We start from the raw sequence: 22,165 nt of genomic DNA on the forward strand, positions 1-22,165 counted from the left end.
GGTGGGGGCCTGGGACTGTAGCTCAGCAGTAGAGTACCTGCCTTGCATGTGTGAAGAGCTGGATTCGATCCTCAGCACCACATAAAAATAAATAAAGATACCGTGTCTATCTACAACTAAAAGAATATTTAAAAACAAAAATAAGGGGGTGGGGGGAGCCTTGAACTACAACCCAACATCATTCCCAAAGGCTAGGAAAGTTATCTCACTTTGTTTCACCCAAGAAAATACCTATGTTTTCCTTTGGCATTATACAATCTGACAGTGTGATATTCTCCAGGACTCTCCAGCTGATTTAGAAGGGTTCCATGTAGGAACTACAATGAAAATTTTCAAAAGACTAGACCATGAACTCAAAAGGTAATTCAACAGACTTTAAAATAGTTAAGATGGTAAATTTTATATTATGTGTATTTTACTTCAATTACAAATGTTTTTAAATAAACATAAATTAATAATATGGGTGGGAAGGAGGAAGAATTATGTTTGATTTTAAAAATGCTTTATTTAGCCTGTAAAATCAGTTTTAAAAAATGTTTCCTTTAAAAGTTCCCAGCAGGGAGCTGGGATTGTGGCTCAGTGGTAGAGCTCTCACCTTGCACGTGCAAGGCCCTGGGTTCGATCCTCAGCACCACATAAAAATAAATAAAACAAAGGTATTGTGTCCAACTCCAACTTAAAAAAAAAGATAAATATTAAAAAAAAATTCTCAGAGGGCTAGGGCTGTGGTTCAGTGGTAGAGTGCATGCCTAGCATATGTGAGGCACTGGGTTTGATTCTCAGCACCACATAAAAATAAATAAAGGTCCATCAACTAAAAAATATTTAAAAAAACAAAAAACATTCTCAGCAGAGAGTCCCAACCTGCCCCTGCACAGGACAATGACATGGCTCCAGCAGCCAAATATTTGTCCACAAAAAAACGTGAGTCATTTGGAAGCCTGTCTCCTCAAGCAAAGGAGGAACTGTGTTCACCACATGAGATATGGGCCTGCTCCCTCTGGAAGTCAGTCATCTTTATAAGGATGTTTTTTTCATGCCATGAAACGCAGCTGTGAGACGGCACAGTGAGTCAGACCTGACAGGTGGCACTAGTTTCAACACTGGCTGTGTACTCGCCAAGGGACACCAGCAGTGCCCTTTACAAAGGAAAGAACAGACCTGAGTGATAACAGATTGGCCAGGACTTGCCACATTACAGCAAGCCAAGGCCCCACAGCCCGAGGGGAGCGTCATGCTTTCCTTGAATGGCGGTGCCTTGGGGGCTGGAGGTGGGGGCTGAGAGAGAGAGAAGCTGAGAAATAGGTCCGTCAGCAAGGGCCCTGGGAGCCACTGCAGGAAGCTGGGTCCCACCGGCACCTGTGAGGTCACTTTTACCTGGGGGAGGGACATTGTCAGAACTACTAAAACAAGGAGCTTCCTTCTCAAAAAGGTCACCAGCTGGAACACAGCCATGCTGCATTTGGCCAGCCAGTCCTAGTTACCAGCTCTGGGCAGCTACCATCTGCAGCTCACCCCAGCTGCCACTAGTGAGGGATGGAACTCCTGGGTTCCCTCTGCCTTCCACGCCAGTGAGAGATGCACTAGAACACTTGTTTTTTTCTTTAAAATTCTTCTTAAGAGTGTTTTACTTCTTTTGAATCCATTTACCTCCTTGCTTAGGCTTGCTCTAGCTAATACTGACTCATGCTTTCTGAGCAGGCCTCGCTCCTGGCAGGGGGCACCACATGGACAAGCGACCAAGACTTTCAAAGGCACAGGTGGGAAGATGGAGGCAGCCAGGGAATCCGGCAGGCCTGGCCTGATGGCTCTAGAAGCCCCTCTGCGCAATTGCCTGACCCGGCTCTGCAGGGAGGGAGTGTGGTCTTGGAACTGCCGAGCCTGTTCACACAGCCCAGCTCGAAACCAGACACCAGCAGCTCCATCTGCTCCCCTGAGGGTCACCTGAACACTCCATAGAGGCTTCCTCACACAGAATGTGTGCTGCCACCACTCACAGGCTGGCCTCAGAGAGGAGGGGTGCACACAGGCACGCGTCCATGTCCACCTCCTGGCCTCGCAGGGGCAACACCAAATGCACAGACACCTACACACAACAGACCGCCCAGGCATACACTTGCCACACACGAACACACATATGCATGCCCACCCACACGTTCCACACATGTAGGTGTCTGCCCCCACAAGCACACACACGCCCACATCACATGCAACATGGACACATAAGTAGCACACGCCTACACATGTGAGCAACAGCTACCTTCACACCCAACACACAACATACACTCACGCCCACACATGCACATGCTCTACACAGTCACACTCACACATGTGCACCCCATGTGTAAGCACAGACTTACACATGTGCGCACACATGTAAACACACACCCACACAGGTACAGTCCACACAGACACCCCCATACATGCATACACATATATATACTCACTGATACATACACATATCAAACTCATAAGCACACACCCACATACACACCACACATGTACACCCACGTGCACACACATGCCACCTATCCCCCCATGCACATATGTGCACCAGGGGGTCATGAGCAAGAGGCCCTCCAACCACACAGGATGCTCCCAATCTCTTGGTTAAGATGACCTCGGTATCAACATTCTAGATCAGAAAACGACTTGTTACAACACAACGTGACAAACACATTGCTACCTCATCACACAGGCCACAGCACACCACTTGCGTGCCCCCTTCTGCGATTATTCCATTTAGGTTCCTAAAGCCACTCAGCACCACCTCTAACCCCTACTTTCCTACCTTCCCACAAAGATACAGGACAGCTGTGACACTGGGCGGCGCTCTCCCTGCTTCAGACTCCTCTTTTATTCTTCGACAGCATCACATCCTTCCCTGAGCCCGCCTCGCTCCACCCCAAGGGGGGACCCCCCGCAGATGATGACCCAGCTGAAGGATAGAAATGCTATCCACACAGCCCACAGCCAAGTGAGCTGCTGAGCTTCTGTTTCTTCATCACCCATTTACCAATGGGTGAATGGGGCCGAGTTCAGAGGTTGGAAAAGCACGTTACAGGGGCTTACAAGGAAATCACACTATTTTGCGGGGCAGGGGTGGTGGTGGTGTTAACGGCCAGCAGGCTCAGAAGTGGCGGGAGGAGGTTGAGGCAACTGAGTTTTGTCAGAAGCTAAGGAAAAGAGAGTGAAGACAGGGAAAAACGTACCCTCAAAACCCAGACTAAACCTCAGAACACACGCCACAGAGAACACTGGAATTCTTTACGTATGTGTGTGTGTGTGTGTGTGTAAGAGACAGAGAAAGATGCACACACACAGAGACACTGGGGATGAACTGGGGGCTTAAGCTACATCCCCAGTCCTTTATTTTTTAAATTTTGAGAAAAGGTCTTGCTGAATTGCCGAGATTGCTTTGGACTTAAGATCCTTCTGCCTCGGCCTACCAAGCAGCTGGGAAAACAGGCATGTGTCACCCTGACTAGCAAAATACTTCAATATTTATACCTGTGTGTCAGAGATCTAACAGAAGAATGGAATTAGATGTGGCACCTGGAAACATCACCTTCCTTCTATTTAAATGTATTGTGATCCACATGCAGATAATATAGTTAACAATAACCTGTTAAAGTTCAAGCTGAGAGAGGAAAGAACATCTTAGGAACCCTCTCATCACAAATCCCAAACAGGTTTCAGTCCCAAAAATTCCACAGGTAGGAGTCAATATATACATATTTATATATACATATATACATATACTTATTTATTTATTTATTTATTTTGGTGCTGCTGGGGACTGAACCCAGGCCCTTGTACATGTGAGGCACGCACTCTACCACCGAGCTGTATTCCCAGCTGAGTCAATATTCTTCAAAAGTCATGCCTGGAGACCAGAATGGGACTGGTTCCTCGAGAGCACAGAGGTAGGATGGCTTCAGAATGGCTTCCCAGAACTGGGGACATGGCCTCCAGAGCTCTGGTTCCCACTGGCACAAGATCCTCCTCTCTGGAATGCATGGGGGCTCCCCAGTGGGCTGGCTCTGCAGCAGGTGACAGGCTAGGCAGCAGGGCACCAGAGTGTAGTGCAGAGTCTCAGAGGGACATGAAAACACAGCTCCCTAAGGCTGTGAGGCCTGCTCAGCCTCATCCACCTGATCACGGTTTTCCTCCTCGGTGCTTTCCCGTCCCTCAAGCCATGTGCATGGGAGCAGAGCTCTTTGTGGCTGGGTGGGAAGGGGTGGTTAACAATGCACAGGAAATGTGACAAAGAATAGTCCTGGCTTCCTCCAGACCAATGCAAGGCCAGAGCTGACTCCTCTCCAAAACATCAGCAGCTCTAAGACTGTCCAGGGACACTCAGGACAAGGAGGTAGAGTACCATGGCTGCCACAGAGGCGGCACTGCAAGAACACGCCCTTGTGAAAATACGAGGTTCTGTCTTAGAAACCTCTGCAATCATGTGATAAAAGCCTTGATCCCAGGCAGCAGCCCTCCAAAGCAGATGGCAAGGGTAGGGGTTCATGGGGGACACTGTGGCTTTTAAGGGTAACAGGTTCCTTCACCATCAGCAGACAACATGCCTGCCCGAGCCCACAGGAAACAGGCTCCAGCTCCAATGCGCTAAGGGTGGTCCAGGGTCCTGGGCTCAGTGAGGACACGCTGGGCTTTAGACCAGACTCCCTAACTGCATAGGTTTAAATGAAGAAAACCCACTACCTCACGAGACCAGAGATCTAGGGCAGGTCCTCAGCTGGGGTGGCAATGTCTGGAGACATTTCTGGCTGCTGCAATGGAGGTGAGGGACGGGTGACACCAGCAGGCAGCAGAGAGAACCTAGAATGTTAATAAACCCCTACAGCGAAGGGCAGTAACCCCTGCAGCCTGGATGTCCACTGGGCTGAGCTGAGACCTGGTCCAGAGCAGCACATGGCTGTCTTTGGCTTATGCAAAGGGCTTCTAAGAGGACCCAGAGTTTTATGTACCTATGTGCTGCCAAAGGCGAGTGGACTTGCAGCCTGTCTCTTCCTGTCAGTGGCCATGGGTTCGGGCATTAGATTCTCCGACAAGTACACAGAAGAGCCAACAAAACAATCCAAAACACAAGTGCCTATTCTTCACTACTCTTTGTATTAGAGGAAATCCTTCCCAGATGCCAGCTGCAGCCTTCCCTGCACCTCTCATGGGTCACAGAAGGTCGTGTGCTGTGTCTGAATTCATCTGTGCCAAGGAACACAGATTAGGGTTCCATCCTAGAACTATATCATCTACCACTTGGGCACCAGGGGAGAGCATGCTGCTACTGGACCCCTACACATAACTGGAGTTCCACTGGCTAAGACAGAAGAGGGGTGACCGGCTGCTGGGGGGCAACCAGGAGTCTGCCCTAACCTGGGAAGGCAGGACAAGTCTGACTGTGAACCTCAGGGTCCAATCCTGCTCCTTCCTTCATCCCCAGCAGAACCTGGGAATTAGATGATGTTCCTTTACTTCCACAGCATGAGGAGAACTTGGCCTGAGTATCACCTTCACCACAAGCACAGGATGGGACTGTGCTGCTGGGAAAAAGGTCGACACTCTGCACACTGAGCAGTAATGAAGTGACATGAATGTCTGCTATACGAAGATAAGCAGTAAATAAATTAAGGAAGAGACGGATCCTTAAGGAGACACGCGACAGAGGGCAGCTGAGGGTTGGGGTAATGGTGAGCCACTAGAGGCCCTTCCTCTCCTAGTTATTAGCATATGCCAGGGGCGGACAGTGCCAGGGATATGCCTTCACACCATGTGCCCCTTGTCCCGCAGTAAGGGGTGCAGTCCGGCCATCTGTTCAGTGAGATGTGTTCACACTAGATATTTTCCTGGTGTGCCTCGAGCATGTGAGCGGAAGTGACATGTGCCACTAAGGCCTGTCAGGACATCACTATGGGGCTGGATACAGTTCAGGGGGGAGCCCTTCCCAGCATGCAGAAGGTCCTGGGTTTTATCTGCAGCACTACAAACAAAACACACAAACACTTCCCTGCGCATGCTTTCACACAGCACTGAGTTTTTAGTCTTGTTTTAGCAGCTAACGTTACTGTAGCATCATTATTTAACCCTGTTCCAGAAAATGCTAGCAAAATATTAGGAAAAAATACACAAATTTAGTATTGGTGGATGGTGCACCTGTCTACCTGAAGAACTCAAAGACAAGAACCTAAGAAAACAAATACATTCACTAAGATAATCAGTTCTCAGTTCCACCGGTTGATGGTTTCCTCTCCTCCAACTAGTTAAAACAGAGGAGGGCTGGGGTGCAGCTCAGCGGCACAGTGCTCCCCTAGCCTGTGTGAGGCCTGGTGCCACTTCCAGCACCACACACACACACGCGCACACTCACGCATGTGCGCCCAGAAAAGAAATCCACTCACGATAGCAAAACGCATGCATAACATCTCCCTAATAACCTGAGGAACAGGAAGGACTTATGTAAGAAGAATGACAAAATCCTTAGGGTCACAAGTGAATACTTCTTAATGACCGAGGAGACTCACCACATTCCCACGTGGAAGGCCCGTCTGTGTAAACATGTCGCTTCTTCACACAGAGTAACCTATAATTGTTAGCTAATGTCCACAAACCTCCCCACTTAACGGTTTTTAAACTTTACAAGTGATTCTAAAGTTCCCAGCCTGAAAATGCCAGAGGAATTTGGAAAGAGAGGAGGTGAGGAGGGGGGAAAGAGAACCGTCCTTCCAGATCAATGCATGATAAGGACAGCACTTAACAGGTGGAGTCCCCAGCATCCATGCAGACAGATTAGTGGAAATATAAGGCCACCAAAAGATCCTGTGGCCACAGCATTAGCCACAGGCCTTCTGGCACATCAACGCCTCCCCAGCCAGCTCACCTTGATGTAAACAGCCCTGTGCAGAGAGGCTCATGACAGCTTTCTTTAGAATCATGAAAAACCGGAAATACATTAGCACAACAATAAAGGGCTTCTAGATTTTGTCCACGCATGTGTGCGACTAAGAGGCTACAGAGAAGTGTCAACCTGCCTTTTCTGCTCCCTCATTTCCTCACGAGCATTTCTCGTGTGCTCACGTCAGTGGACTACAGGTCTGTCCCACGGGAAGGCTGCGACTGCCAGGGCACTGTTCTAGCACAGACTGCCTCATGACCACACCCCTACAGCTGGTGGCTACCTCCCACTTTTTACTATACACGATGAAACTATGGAGACCCCCGCGGCTATCTTTGGGGGATGTCGTCATGGGACTAGAACACATTCACAGCAACCTGTGCTCCTCTCCTAGTCCTCTGTCATGGGGGAAATGCAGAGCCACAGTGAGGTGCTCACTCCACTGAAGTGGCTGAAGTTATTTAATCTGACCCTACCAAGTGGGGCGAGGACACAGAGGAGCTGTGACCTCAGCCACTGAGGCTGGGAATGCAAAATGATACAACCACTAGGGAAAAGGTCGGGCAGTTTCTTAAAACAATTAAACCTATATCTTTGGATGTAACCCAAACTTCCATTAACGGGGAAGTGGATAAACCACCCCGTATATATCCATGGGCCTTACTCAGCAAAAGGGAATGTTCAACATCCACAACAACTCTCAAAATAGCTTTGCTGAGGAAAAGAAGCCAGACCAGAGAAACAGATGACTTTATTTATAAAAGTTTTAGAAAATGCAAACGAATCTATAGTGATAGGAAGCAGATTGGCACTCATCTAGGGACCAAGAGGGAGTAAGTGGTTATGAAAGTGCATGGGGAAACTTCTGGGGGTGACAGATACACATTCATTATCTTGATTGTGGCAATACTTTCACCCAGATATACACAAATCTCAACAGTTGCCAAATTATACACTTCAAATGTGTGCAGTTTACTTTATTTATGTCAAGAAAATGGGAAGGGAAAAAAAAGGGAAGTTAAAGACCATTTTAAAAAATAAATAAATGGGAATGCCCATATTAGGCTTAAATACCTGCTTAAATCACAGCAGGTATTCATGTTCAAACAGCTGCCTTGAGTGAAAAACAACCAAGTTTAACTTAGTTCCTTCTGTGTCAGTCTACACAGGCTGCTACAACAAAATACCACATACCGTGTGGCTTAAACAACAGAAAATTCACTTCTCCCAGTACTGGAGGTTGAGGTCCATGATCAAGGTGACAGGTGATTCAGTTCTCTTCCCACATGGCTTGAAGACAGCCGCCTCTGGCTGTGTCCTCACATGGGGTAAGGCGAGGAATGGAGGAAGGAGGGAGTGTCTCTCTCTTCTTATAAGGCCACAGTGATATCAGCTCAGGGCCCCACCATAATGACTTCATTTAACCTAAATTACCTGAAGACCTTGCTCCATAGGGAGTCACACTGAGGGTTATGGCGGCAACATATGAATTTGGCAGTGGTGGGTGTGGCAATTCAGTACATAGTGTCTTCCATACCAAGGCCTGCAAGACACTTCTAGCTGTATAACTTTCTCAGAAGAATTTATACCACATAAGTGGATCACAAGCCCTTTCCTTTATCCATAAACTCAATTCTGCTAGAGGAGCTTTCGTCGTTAGGCAAGTGGAGAGCTAATTCATCTGTCCAAACCTGGACTGTTTCTCTCTAGCAGGCTTGGAAAGGAAGAAAGGCAAAAGGTTCTTTTACTCAAACACAAAACCAGTAAGACCTTATTCTACCTACCAAGAATTGAAATGCAGAGTCAATTCTGCTCGTCAAAGAGAAACGCTCTCAATCCTACAGTGTCCAAGTGGCTTGCACACGGGCTGCTGATGAAGCCCAAGTCGGCAAGGCCCTTGCACAATCTCAGCTCCTTCCAGATGGCCTGGGGTAGGGAATGGAGCCAGAACGTCATGTCATCTGAGCCCTACAGTCACTGTGGCAAACCAGGACTGCACAACCTCTGCCACCCATTAGAAGCAGGGGTAGATGTGCCATACTTTTAGCTACATCTTCTCAATTCTGCTGCCAAGAACATCAGGATGCTGCCAGAAATAAATGGATCCTATGTGTACTTTCAGCACAAGGCTACTTTACTTAAGAGAGAAGGGAGTCGGTAAGTTGTCAACAGCATCCTCTCTACTTGGCCTCTTCTCAGAAGGCCATCCAGGCCATGTCCTCCCACCGCGACCCTAGTATTGCACTATTTGACAACCTCAAGGTCACAGGCACGGAGACACCAGAAGGTTACTGGTGAATGGCTAAAATAATAGTCCCCTACTGAGGTGCCACACTGTAACAGATGGGCCTATTAGAGAGCACAAGATGAAAACAGGCATCCTGTAGGCAAAGATGTCACCTCAGACCCCCCCCACTCAGATCCAGAGTGGGGAGTTAACTGTGGCAGCAGCAGCCACTGAGATGTAGGGGCACCTGCAAGACACTCAGAAGTAGGCACCCCACAATGCACCCTCCATGAAGCAGTCAGCGCAGAGCTCTGGAGCGCGGCTGTGGGCATAGATTATCAGGAAGGATCCCTGACGCGGATGTCCAGAGTCAATTCTTCTGTATCAGTCTATACAGGCTGCTAAGTGTGCAGGGCATCACTGCATCACTGCACACGCAAGAACTGAAGGTCTCTAGGGCACTCATGGGCACGAAGGAGATTAAAGAAATGACCTTTTAACTTCTATCAGGGGTGTGACGAAAGACCACCTGGGCTTCCACCAGAAATGAGCTTTCTTTAAAAAGCTAGTGTGTGCAGAGATGATGTGCACCTCCTCAGACCTGGTTACAGGCTGAATCACGTTGCCTGCAAATGCCCAAGCTGAAGTCCCAACTCCAACATCTCAGGGTGTGACCGTATACGGAGACAGGGCCTCAAAAGAGGCAATTAAGTAGAACGAGGCCCTTAGGGTGGGCCGGTATCCCTATAAGAACAGATCAGAATACAGACACAGAGGGACAAACACAGGGAGAAGACACCATTTGCAAGCCAAGGAAAGAGGCCTCAGGAGAAACCACCTGGAGCCACCTTCACCCTGGACTTCTGGCCTCCAGGATGGTGAAAAGCAAGCCAAGTGTGTGCAGCCCCCCAGCCTGGGGTGTTTGGTGGTGGTGGTCCTAGTGAACAAGGCAGGCTCAGAACTAGAGTGGCTCTATGTGAACAGATACCAGTCAACAGAGGAGAGGGGTGATTTGGGCAGGGGTGAAAATTAAGATCCTGCCTGGACTCTGCAAAGGTCCAGAACAGCTCACCTGGCCCGAGCCCTGAGCCCATGCGCCTCCTGCTCCTCCTGCTCCTCCAGAACTGTGGTGCTCATTCTAAGACCAATGATGAGGAGGCTCTGCTCTACAAGGAGACCAAAATAAATCGAAGACTTCAGGAGCTGTCCGGGGATGCCCAAGGTCCCTAGCTGTCCATGTGGTTCAGGAAACCTGCCTCTGGCCATCTGTGAGATTTATGGTGTCTGTCCGCAAAAGCAGCAGAAAGAGATGGCTCACTTGGGGCACTGGTACTACCAAGGACAATTTTTAAAAAAGAAGATTGGTCATAAGCTTTTAAATCCACAGAGGCATTCACTATCCTTCATTTTGGGGCTGGGAGCCACCATGCGCCGCTGAGCTTCTTTCTTTCTAACTGAAATCTGGTATCCTTTAACCAAGAGCTCCCAGTCCCTGGCCCCCTCCTTGACTCTCTACCTCTAAAGCTCCGCATTCTTCCCTCCACCGGAGTTCAGACTTCAGTATCCATCTTTCTGTGGTAGGCTTAGTGCACTTAACATAACCTTCCTCAGTTTCATCCATCTGTCCCAAATGACAGGATGCACTCCTTTTTTGAAAGCTGAATGGTATTTTGTTTTATATATTTTATTGATTAAAATTTATCTAAAAATAATTAGATGATGGCTTGAAGTCTCAGATGAATAAGTAGCCAAAGCTACCCTGATTATGCTGACACACCTAAAAACTACGAAAGCTACACAATACCCTAAAAAAAGTCAGTGATACCATATTATAGAAAAATTCTAGAAATTGTATTGAAAATTTAACAAGTTGGTAAAATGATACAATTAGAATCTGTCTAGAGTTGGATAAAGCAAGACCTCTCAGGGCTCAGTTTTCTGTTAGTAAAAAAGGTTGAGCAAGAAGCATCTGCTCTTCTGAATCTATGGTTTGTGCTTACAGCCACCCACCAAAAGAGCATCTTGACCAAACCCACAGTATGGTTTGCATCTGCATCATAACAGTTTTTATTAATTCAATGCTAAAGTAACTGAGTTCTGTGCATATACATTAATCTAAGAAATCCCACCACATTAAACCTTAGGAAAAATCTCCATGCACATTGGCACCCGCCAGGTCCCACAGAACACAGAAGCTACAAGCCTCAGAGAAGCAGTAACAACTAGAGTTACCCTGACCCAACTTGCTCCCTCCCGCGCCTCCAAACCCTCAGCCAGTCACTGCTCTCGGGCTACAGGTGCCCACCTCCACCAGGCCTCCAGTGCTCTATGGCAGCCAGAGGGATCCTCTTAACAGGTAAGGACAGGTCTCCTTGCTCAAGTCCTCCCAGGAAGGGCTCTCAGTGGCTTCTCCTCCCCCTGCCCACTCTAGAATAAAACCCGACCTGAGACCTGGCCCCACTGCCAACCAGGCCATGTCCTCCCACTTCAACCCTAGTATTGCACTATTTGACAACCTCAAGGTCATGGAGACACCAGAAGGTTGCTGGTGAATGGCTAAAATAGTAGTCCCCTACTGAGGTGCCACACTGTAACAGATGGGCCTATGAGAGAGGACAAGATGAAAACAGGCATCCTGTAGGCAAAGATGTCACCTCAGACCCCCCACTCAGATCCAGAGTGGGGAGTTAACTGTGGCAGCAGCAGCCACTGAGATGTAGGGGCACCCGCAAGCCCTCAGAAGTAGGCACCCCACAATGCACCCTCCACGATGCACCCTCAGGCCTATGCCCCAGAAGGCCTTTCCGCCAGCTTGCCCACTGCATTCAGGCCTCTGCTCCATGTCCTGTGATCAGAGTTGTCTCTAAAACAGCACCTGGCCTCCTCCTCACCACCCCACACCCCAGGGTTATCTCCTTCTTGGTGTTCAGCACCCATCACATATTTGTGGCCTGTTGTCTGTGTCCTGCCAATGAAGCCTCCCACTCCATGGGAGCAGGAGCTCTGTGTTGGGGGCACATCGCAGCACCCAGGCGTACATGTGTCTTGGTTTTGCCACTGTGTTTGTGTGCTAGGGCTGCAGAAACACAGCACCACCTGCCGAGTGGCTCCAACCAGTGAAAGGCATTGTCTCGCATTCCTGGGGGCCAGAAGTCAGACATCAAAGTACCAAAAGAGCCAGTCCTTCTGAATGCTGCAAAATCTGTTCCAGGCTTCCCTGGTGTCTGCCGGTTGCCATCGGCCTCTGGTGTTCCCTGGCTGGTGGATGCCTCATCCTCTCCGGGTGCTCTCCCTAAGTGCAAGTCTGTCCAATTTCCCTTTCTTTTGAGGACCAGTCAGACTGGATCACTGCCACACCCTAATGACCCATTTAGCTTGATTGTCTCTATAAAGATCCTATTTGCAAATTCAGTTACTTCTAGGGGTCAGGACTGCAACACGTTCTTTTTGGAAGACACAATTCAACCCTGTTACTACTAGAAGCTATGTAACATTGGGAAGTTGGTCAACAGTCACTGGTAAAATGGGGCTAATGGCTATACCCACCTCCTTTGGGCGAAGGAGTAAGGGTCCTTGGTGGTGAAGAGGCACAGTCCTCGGAAAGAATGAAAACTTGGACAGATAAGCACAGAGGGAGAACCCAGGCAGAGATCAGGATGATGCGCCCATTGACTAAGAAACTCCAGAGACTGTCAGCAGCCAGCAGGCGCAGGGAGGCCTGGTACAGACTCTGACAGCCCTCAGAAGGACTGGCTCTGATGCCACTCTGATTTCTGACTTCTGGCCTCTAGGAGTGTGAGACAATACATTTCTGTGGTTGAAGCCACTCAGTGTGATACTGTATTCCAGCAGCCCTAGCACACAAATGCAGTGGTAAACATGAGCTTCACAGACACTGACATGGAAAAGCCCGGGAAACCCTGCTCAAGACCACAGATTCAGCCGGGTGCAGCAGCACATGCCTGTAATCCCAGCAGCTTAGAAGGCTGAGGCAGGAAGATTTCAAGTTCAAAGCCAGCCTCAGCAACTTAGTGAGGCCCTAAGCAACTTAGTAAGACCCTGTCTCAAAAAATAAAAAGGGCTGGGGATGTGGCTCAGTGGTTAAGCACCCTTGGGTTCAATCCTGGTACCAAAAAAGAAAAAAAAAAGACCATGTGCCCAGGGCCAGGCTGTGCTAGGTCTGAGTCCTCCCCCTGTGGCTGGCTGGCTGGCTGGCTGTGGCCCTGCCAAGCTGCTTAGGTTAGGCCTGATCTCAAGATATGTTGCAAAGGTTACACAACAAAGCTGAGGACACCAAGTCCTTAGCACACAGTGAGCACCATGAATGTTAGCCATCGTGGGCAGATTGAGACAGGCCTGATTGTCACCCTTGTCCCTCTGACGCCTTGAAAATCTTTCAGGGTGGCTGGTGTAACTTGTTGCTTAATTACAATGACAGAACAAGAAGCACGGCCAAGATGAGACAGTGAGAGTCCTCGAGTCACAACCACAGTGACAAGTTGTCTTTTAAAACTTCTAACCAGTACAATACTATAAAAGGAGTTCAAGTTAGTGAGTGAGTCTTTGAAGAAGGAAGGCATCTGGAAGTGCACTCTGGTCCTGCCATGGCTGGAAGGGAATGAATGGAGGACTCCTTGTGCACCACTTGTTCCTAGAGAGTAGAAGTGGGTGTCGATGGAAGACAGACCAACCCCAATCCTGCAGTGCACCCATGGGCTGGGATAAGAAAGGAAAATCATGCCCACAACAGGCCGTACTAAAGGATCAAGCTCTTCAAAATGCCACGTGGGGCAGATGGAGACACTGTCCCTGCCACAACACATAAGTACGCAGCACCCACGAAGGTCCTGGACTCCGGGAATGTGGCAAGAAGAGGGAATCAGAGTCTGCCCTTTCTTTGCGTACACTGGCTGCGCCGTGTGGTAACAGACAGGCTCTGAGTGTTCCCGCTCTCCTGGGTTGATGGAGGATGGAGTCAGTTATATACACAGCATGCCTGGACTGGGCCACTCTGTGTTAGCTAATCTGACATTTGTGGACTGAATGGATTAAGATGGCCTTTTGGTCACATTTTATATTAGGGGACAGAGAACCCGGAGAGACTCAGTCACCCATCCAGGGCCTGTGAGCATAGCTCAGGAATGGAGCACATGCTTGGCCTGCTTGAAGCCTCGGGTTTCATCCCAACGCAAAAATAAATAAATAAAAATGAAAACAACCCCCCCCCCCCCCCCAATGTGGTACTAGCAATAAGTATACAGGTACAGAGCAATGGGAAAGAACTGGAGTTCAAACACACCCGTATCTCTGCGGTCAGTTGGTTACCAACAGCGCTCCCACACCTTTCAGTGGGAAAAGACCAACTAGTGGTGGGGCAACTGGATCTCCACAGGCAGAGGAGTGAAGCTGGACCCTTGCCCCGCATCGTGCACAGAAATTTACTCAGAAGGAATCAAAGATCACAACACAAGAGCTAAAACAAAAAGAGCTCTTAGAAGAAAACACAGGGCAAGTGTTCATGATGCTGGATTTGACAGCCATTTCTCATACAGAACACCAAAAGCTCAAGCAAAAAAACAGTTAATTGGACATCAAAATTAAAAACTTTTGCACATCAAGGACATTATCAGGGGCTGGGGATGTGGCTCAAGCGGTAGCACGCTCGCCTGGCATGTGTGCGGCCCGGGTTCGATTCTCAGCACCACATACAAACAAAGATGTTGTGCCCGCCGATAACTAAAAAATAAATATTAAAATTCTCTCTCTCTACCTCTCTCTATCTCTCTTTTTCAAAAAAAAAAAAAAAAAAGGACATTATCAGAAAATTTAAAATGACAACCCACAGAATGGGGGGAAAAAAAAACATTTTGCAAATCATACACCCAAAAAGGGCCTAGCATCCAAAATACATACAGAACTATAAATCAACAACAAAAATGGGCCTGATATTGAATAGAAATTTTTTGAAAAGGGTATACAAATAGCCCATAAACACATGAAAAAGTGCCCCAAATTATTAGTCACTAGGAAAATGAAAATCAAAACCACAATGAGATATCGTTTCACACACTTTAGGAAGGCTATTATCAAATAAAAACTGAAAACAAGTGGTGGTGAAGATGAGGAGAAATCAGAACCCTTCTGTGTTGCTGGTAGGTGAGTAAAATCGTGCAGCTGCTGAGAAAAACAAGCTGGTGTTTCCTCGGAGAGTTAAACACAGGCTCCACAGGACCAGCAACCTCATTCCTACATGTATATGCTAAAGAACTGAAGACTGGTGTTCAAACAAACTATATGCACAAATAGAGTCACAGCATATTCACAACAGCCACAAGGTGAAAACCCTTCAACTGATGGACGGTCTTTCTAGACAGTGGAATAACAGCCCTAAAACAGCGAATTCTTGTAGATGCTGCAAGATGGCTGAACCTTGGGAATCTTACGCCAAGTGAAATAAGGCAGACTCAAAGGGCTACACAGTGTGTGATTCCATTTGCAGGAACTGTCCATAAAGACAGAAGTAGGCTAGTGGTTGCTTGTGGCTGGGCAGGGGAAAGGGGGGGTTGGGGGAAGACCATGTCATGTGCATGGGTTTCCTTTAAGGTGATGGAAACATTTCAGAACTGAATAGGAATGCTGATTGCACAACTATGTAAATGTACTAAACGCCAAGCAACTGTTATGTTTTAAAATGGATAAATGGTGAATTTTATGTTAATTTTATCTCAATTAAGAAAAAGGAAGACAGAAATAATGAACACCCCACACATATACACACAAAAAACCTCTTAGACTCCAGGTGAGCCAAAATAGTGAAATACAAAGTGCTAAACTAGTAAAATACAAAGAAGCTGAACACACCTCCACCCCAGTCTTCCATTTTGCCCTAAAATGGTGACCTCCTCCAGGTGAGCAGGCGATCACTGTCTCCAATTGAGAATTCCTTATTTGCAGCTGGATGACTGCAGGAAGCTCAGGCTCCTGTCTTGTAAGAAGACCTTAGGAGCAGATGCTTGTCCACCCCAGCCAGCACCCAACCCTGACATTTACCTGTTGTAAATGTGTCTTGCAAGAGACCAGCTGTAATAACCACCTATCTTCACTGAGCGTGACAGCCACCTCTCAGGGACTGAGAGCACATTTCAGCATCAGGGCTGGACTACTGCCCAGGCAGTGCATGGGCTCAACCTGCTCACGTTCTTTGCTCACACCTGTTGCTGGAGGGGAACGGAGACCTCCTTCCCCTCCAGGGAGGCCTGTTAAGAGTTCCCTGGTGTGTCCGACCTGAGGAGTCCAGGCCTGCAGGGTACAGCTGGGAGTCTCCCAATTCCCACCTGGCACACAGGTTCCATACTCAAATGCTGGCCACAGAGCTGGGCACAACCTCTTTGAGCACAAATATTCTCTACTTATATGCCACACTAGTCATCTGAGGGCTTAAGGGTGTCTCTGTCATCACCCTCTGGGCAGAATAGGAAAATATATGATGGTCTTGGCTGTAGGCCATTTAAGAGCTCAAGGTCAAGCCCACATCTGACCAGTGTGGGTCCCCCCAGATCTCGCCCCTTGCTCTTATCCAAACACACACACACACACTAGTGTGGGGTGGATTTCAATGTTCATTTCATCCTTTAATCTTCTGGGAGTTACCAGTCAGGAGAAAAAGGATCAAAAAAGTAAATTAAAAAAAAAAAAAAAAACAGTAAAAATCCTGGGCCGTGTATAAAGAGCAATCTTTGAATAACAGAGCTGACGATCTTAAACTTTATCTTGTGCAGACATAATTATTGAAAAGAAGATGGTTTAAATGTGTGAACCCTATAATGTTAGGCTCAGCAAGGCTAAGAGACATACATACAGATGACAAGCAGAGGGTAACTGAGGTACAGCACTGGGGTGGTTTTTCTTTTCTGTATTGTTTAATTGTTATAGTCACCACAAATTCCTTGCAATAAATACTAAAAAGACAACTGTGTCCCCACCTCCAAACAGTACCTGTCCCACGTACCTTGTTGAGCTTGCCAAGTGAAGATATGAGATCTGCCCATTCACTTGAAGACTCAAAATTTCTTAAAGCCTTTTCAATCCCTGAGGAATAATTTCTGTATCTGTAGTCATTTAACAGCTCCTGCTCCTCTGGATCCATCTTACATTCTCACAGTGCGGAGAGTATCTAAAGTAAATCAAAGAACAGACAAATGAGGGATCTGTTTAGGGACACAAATACTTCCCAGCACAGAGCCATGGGCGACACGTGTCCACAAACACTGCCGTGTAGATGCACTTGGCAATACAGTTCAAATATTTAGCAGGGTTTCTGGGCTGGGCACTATGGTAAATAAAAGATCAGTGATTCCAGCCTCCAGGATTCTGAGGGAGACAAACACGCCCAGCAGAAAGGAGGCCGCCAGCTTCCACCTAATTGACAGCATTAATTCTAGGAGTGAAATGTGCAAAACTACTAAACTATATATTGTTGCCAGGTGCCAATTCTCAGTGCAGTCAGCCCTTCCCCCATCACAGGGTATCTGTAATACCTAAGGACATGCTCTTAAACCGAATGGTGTATTGAGCACCTGAATCCTCTACCATGACACCAGAAGACTGGAAATATTCTACAAGAAGATCTGGTGAGAAAAAAAAAAAAAAAAAAAAATATATATATATATATATATATATATATATATATATATATAATAGGATGTATGTATGCTGGGGAGGTAGCTAGTGGTGGAGTCCTTGCCTAGCATTTGTGAGGCCCAAGGCTTGATCCCCAGCACTGCAAAAGCAAAGAAAATAAGGATGGGATATGAAGCACCTGAGAGCAGCACTGTTCCTCACAGCGGACGGCAACGAGGAGGAACTAAGTGCTGACATGGGCTACAGCGCAGTGACTCCTGAAAACCCAGCTGAGGGGGGTGGCGGGGGGTGGGAGGGGGAAGAAGCTGAGAAAGACCATATGCTACACGACTCCATCATGTGAAATGCCCACAGCGGGTGAATCTTCACTGACGGCAAGGCTGGCAGTTGCCCGAGGGTGGGTGGAAGCAGAGGGACCCCCATGTGGGCACACATCTCTCGGAGGTGGTGGAAATATAGAATATGACGATGGCTACACAACTCCGTGAACTTACTAAAATCCACTGGATTATATCCTTGAATGAATGGACTTTATGATCTTTAAATTATATCTCAATAACACTACTATAAAAACTAAACTCTGAATTCCACTCACAGAGCATGCTTCTTCCTGTCTTCTTCTTCTCAGAAAGTGGCACCTGTGTCCCTGGGACATTCTGTCATCCTGACTCTTCCTTCACCACACCCAACCCAAGTCCTGTTGGTTTCTTTAGAAAATGCTGTTGACTCGATGGTTCTCCATCCCATTTCAATGCACAGCAAGCCTCCTGCCCCATGCAGGTTTGCACAGGGTTCCTAACAGCTCTCTCTCACATCTTTGTCCCTCTCCAGTATATTTCATAGGTCAGGAATCATCTTAAAACACACATTAAGAAAACATCATGGCTATGTTTAAAACTCTTCCTACATTGTTTATAATAAATTCAAACTTCTCCCTCCCCTGCCTACAAGGATCCACCTACTTCGCTCCTCACCACACTCTGCAAGACCCAAGACAGACTTGTTCTACCACAAGGCCTTTGCACATTCTGTGCCCCTTCTGCAAAAATATACTGTGCTACACATATGCACCCCCCCCAAAACAAAATCATTCATGGGAAGATTGTCCCTTTTTCTGAAATATAATCCTTCACACTGTTTGAAAATATTAAGGAAAGGATGGCAATGAGAGGTGGTAATTTGTTTGTTTTGCCAACAAAAGACTGAGAAGTTGGCATATCCAAACAGTCCATAGCTTTTTTTTTTTTTTTCCCCTCCCCTATGAAATTTCCTGGCCTGAAATCCAGCCTAACTACAGCACCACACTACTCCAAGTACAACCTGTTTACTCAACTAAACATCTAAGCACTGGGGAAAGAAACCTGAAGATTACAAGGTTCCTAGTCTCACTGTATACAGCCTAATAAAAAAGGAAATATCTAAATGCATAATTTCAACTTAATGTGCATACACAGTGACAGAGAGTAGGCTGAAGTATCAGAAACAGGCAAGAAGAAAGAGGAAGCCTTACAACAGGACAGAAGTCCTCAAGGTCCACAGGTGTGGGTGGCTCACAGTACCAGGAAGAGCTGCACCAGTGATAAAGGTGTGTGTTTAGGAGGTGAGGTGGCAAAGGTGAGCCACTGCTCTTGGCAAAGAGAGTGCCAGCCAGGCAAGAATAGGTAACTGAAGCAGTTCAATGCTATGGCTACCCATATGAAGAAAGTACTATTTGGTGTATGAGCAAAATGAGAAGTTTGGAAATAGTCATTCAAGCAAGCTCCTTTATTTATAAATTCAGGGCATTTGATATGATGATACTATACCAGTCTTCTGTGTGAGCTTGGTATCCCATCATTCATGCATGTATTTATCTCATGCAATACACAGGAGTCCCAAGAGTATTATCAGTTCCAAGATGAGGATATTGGGAATCAGGTCACTCAGAAAATTCTGAAGGCCACTTAGCTAGCGGCCGGCTGAACCAGGATTCCAGCTCAGGTCAGTGAGATGCTATGTTATGCTAGGGCAAGAAGGACTAGTTCAGTCCTTAAATAGCTTTTTTTTGGTTAGATCTTGCAATCCATCCTGGATACATCTTTGTGAGAGATTTGATAGTTTGCTAAACTGGTAAGAGTTATAGCCTACAAACAATTATGCACACAAACGAGTAATCATACAAATGTGTCTGACCAGATATGTTCACCTTAAGACTAAAAATGTCGGTAGGATATCTCTACCTTACCCATTCTTTTTTTTTTTTTAATTTTGAAATTTTATTTTATTTTATTTTTTTTTTTAATTTTTTATTGTTGGTTGTTCAAAACATTACATAGTTCTTGATATATCATATTTCACACCTTACCCATTCTTAACTTCTTAGAAAAACAAGTTCAAGTGAAAAACCATCTGCTAGATCCCAAAGAAGTTCATTGTAAATACGGGTACAAGGAGGAACAAGTTGGCTAAAAACAAAACAGAGTGAAAATAATCATGGATTAGTGGATAGCCACTAATCCATGAGCGAGATTTACTCACAGATAGGAACAACCCTTGATCTATGGCACACACACTCAGCCAGTTGGCCTAATCAACTGGAAGACACATTATTTAGAATTTGGTCTTTCTAAGTAGTAATTGTACTGAAAATGTACTGAAAAAATTAAAGACACCTAGCAGGAGTAGGCTTTGGGGTGAGCCTGTCCAACACTTTACCCACCCACCTCCCAAAAATATACCTACAAAGGTTTCCCCTCCGTTGCGGAGCCTGTCGGGCTGCTGTCTCCAGGTGAGGGCAATACCTGCGGGTGGCAGTGTTGTCAGCAGCCGCTCCTGGAGGAGCTAAGGGGATCCCCATGCTGCCCGCAGCCAAGAATCCTGCAGGACGCAGGGCCAGGCCGGCAAAGCGCGCGCACTGCGGCTGGATCCCTTCTCCTGGGCACAGTCGGGGGAACGAGGTGGTGGTAGGGGGGAGTTTCCTTAACAGGAAAGCCCTCAGTTCGGAAAGGCCGGCGTCCCCAGCCTCCTCCCCAATTGGGACCGCACCCGCAAACAAAGGCAGAGCTCCTCCGCCCTCCGCCAGCCAAGAGGATGGCCGGGTGGTGACCCACCTGACCTCCACCCGCGCCCGGCCCGGCGAGGGCGTGCCCGCGCATCCTCCTCCGCCGTGGCCCGGAGAACCCGGAGGGGACCCTCCCAGGCTGCGGGCGGGATGTCAGGCCGGCGCCCCACGCCCACGCGCAGCTTCGGCGGGCCATCCCCGCACTGCAGCAGCGCGCGTCCGGGAGCCACCTGTACCCGGGACCGCCCCTCGGCGCCGCCCGAACCCTCCGCACCCAGGGAAGGACGCCCGCGCCGCCTCGCCGCCCGCGGACCGGCAGGGAGGCGACGCCGGGCGGCCGAGGGCGCGAACGCCGGGCAAGGCGCGGGCACGACTTACCTGTGGCGGCGGCCCTGGTCGGCGGGCGCGCCCACGTGCGGCGTGGCGGAGCCTGTCGGGCTGCGGGAGAACGCGGGCGGGGGCTGCGGCGCGGCGGGGACCCGGACCGCGGAGCAGACGCCGTGCCGGAGCCCAGCGGCCGCGGCTCCGGGGGCGGGGCCGGGGCCGATTGGGGCGGGGCCTGGCTGCTTGGGGGCGGGTCGGGGCCGCAGGGCGGGTCGGGAGGTGGATCATCGGCGCGTGGGGATGCGGCGGGGGGCGGGCCCTTGGCCGGGGGCGGGGCCTCGGCGCGGCCCGCGGCTCTGGCGTCACCGGCGCCGAGTCTAGGAGGCCGAGGCTTCCGAGCCTTCCCCGTCGTGGGCGTTGCCTCGCGATCGAGCTACTACTGAGAAGGCCTTGCACGGGTGGGCAGGGTGGTGTCCGTCCCTCACGGAGGGTTTTCCCGACCCAACCGAAGGGAAGGGGCACCAGTCAGTACTTGCCCAGAGTCGTCTACCTGCGCTTCGACCCTCGGAAAAACGTCGGAGTTACAGACGAGGAAAATCACGGGGCCCGAGCAAGGTGCATGGTCCTGGCTTATTCCATCCTTTCCTTCAGGCTAGCCCCTAACCTTCTACCCTCAGGGAGGAGACAGGATGGACCCTTACGTGCTCCAGGCGCAGAAGGCTAGAAGTCCCTCCTTAAGACATCCCCTACCCTCGGCCCCGCCCCAGGCCTGTTCTATCCCTAGAGGTCAGGGGAAGTGAGGTCACTTCTTGGAATGATCCCTTCATGGGTGCTCTGGCCCAGGAAGGAAGACTTCATGTCAACTCTAGCATTAATATTTCCGGACTAACCCTCACCCCTTCCTATCATCTAGACCCATGCCACCTGGCCTGACAGCTGCAGAGCTAGAAGCAACAAGTGAGGCCGAGGGAGTCACCCTAGCTTGCCCTATCCCGGAATAGGGCATTGGCCCTATCCTGGTTGCCCC

The 22,165-nt window shown here is 48.5% G+C and overlaps 1 protein-coding gene across 9 annotated transcripts in view; it reads right to left on the reverse strand.

Moving 5' to 3' along the window:
• Nucleotides 1–21,860, reverse strand: part of Dop1b (DOP1 leucine zipper like protein B) — a 105,036-nt gene extending 83,176 nt beyond the window's left edge. For 4 of the 9 annotated variants that reach the window (XR_011708292.1, XR_011708293.1, XM_027929373.2 and 1 more), the window contains exons 1-2: nucleotides 21,193–21,329; nucleotides 17,143–17,307 (exon numbers count right to left, since the gene is read on the reverse strand). Coding sequence is in view for 6 of the 9 variants with exons in the window: in XM_027929373.2 (XP_027785174.2) it covers nucleotides 17,143–17,280 (138 nt within the window). In the remaining 3 variants the exon portion in view is untranslated. Of the gene's footprint in view, nucleotides 1–10,206; nucleotides 10,251–17,142; nucleotides 17,308–18,369; nucleotides 18,440–20,118; nucleotides 20,197–20,491; nucleotides 20,555–21,192; nucleotides 21,330–21,839 lie in introns of those variants that run through there. The other 5 variants (XM_071615056.1, XM_071615059.1, XM_071615057.1 and 2 more) reach the window with 5 other exon arrangements.
• Between the last annotated feature and the right edge of the window lie 305 nt (nucleotides 21,861–22,165).

Source organism: Marmota flaviventris, chromosome 8 (assembly GCF_047511675.1).
Source record: "Marmota flaviventris isolate mMarFla1 chromosome 8, mMarFla1.hap1, whole genome shotgun sequence".
In the NCBI taxonomy this organism is placed as follows: domain Eukaryota; kingdom Metazoa; phylum Chordata; class Mammalia; order Rodentia; family Sciuridae; genus Marmota; species Marmota flaviventris.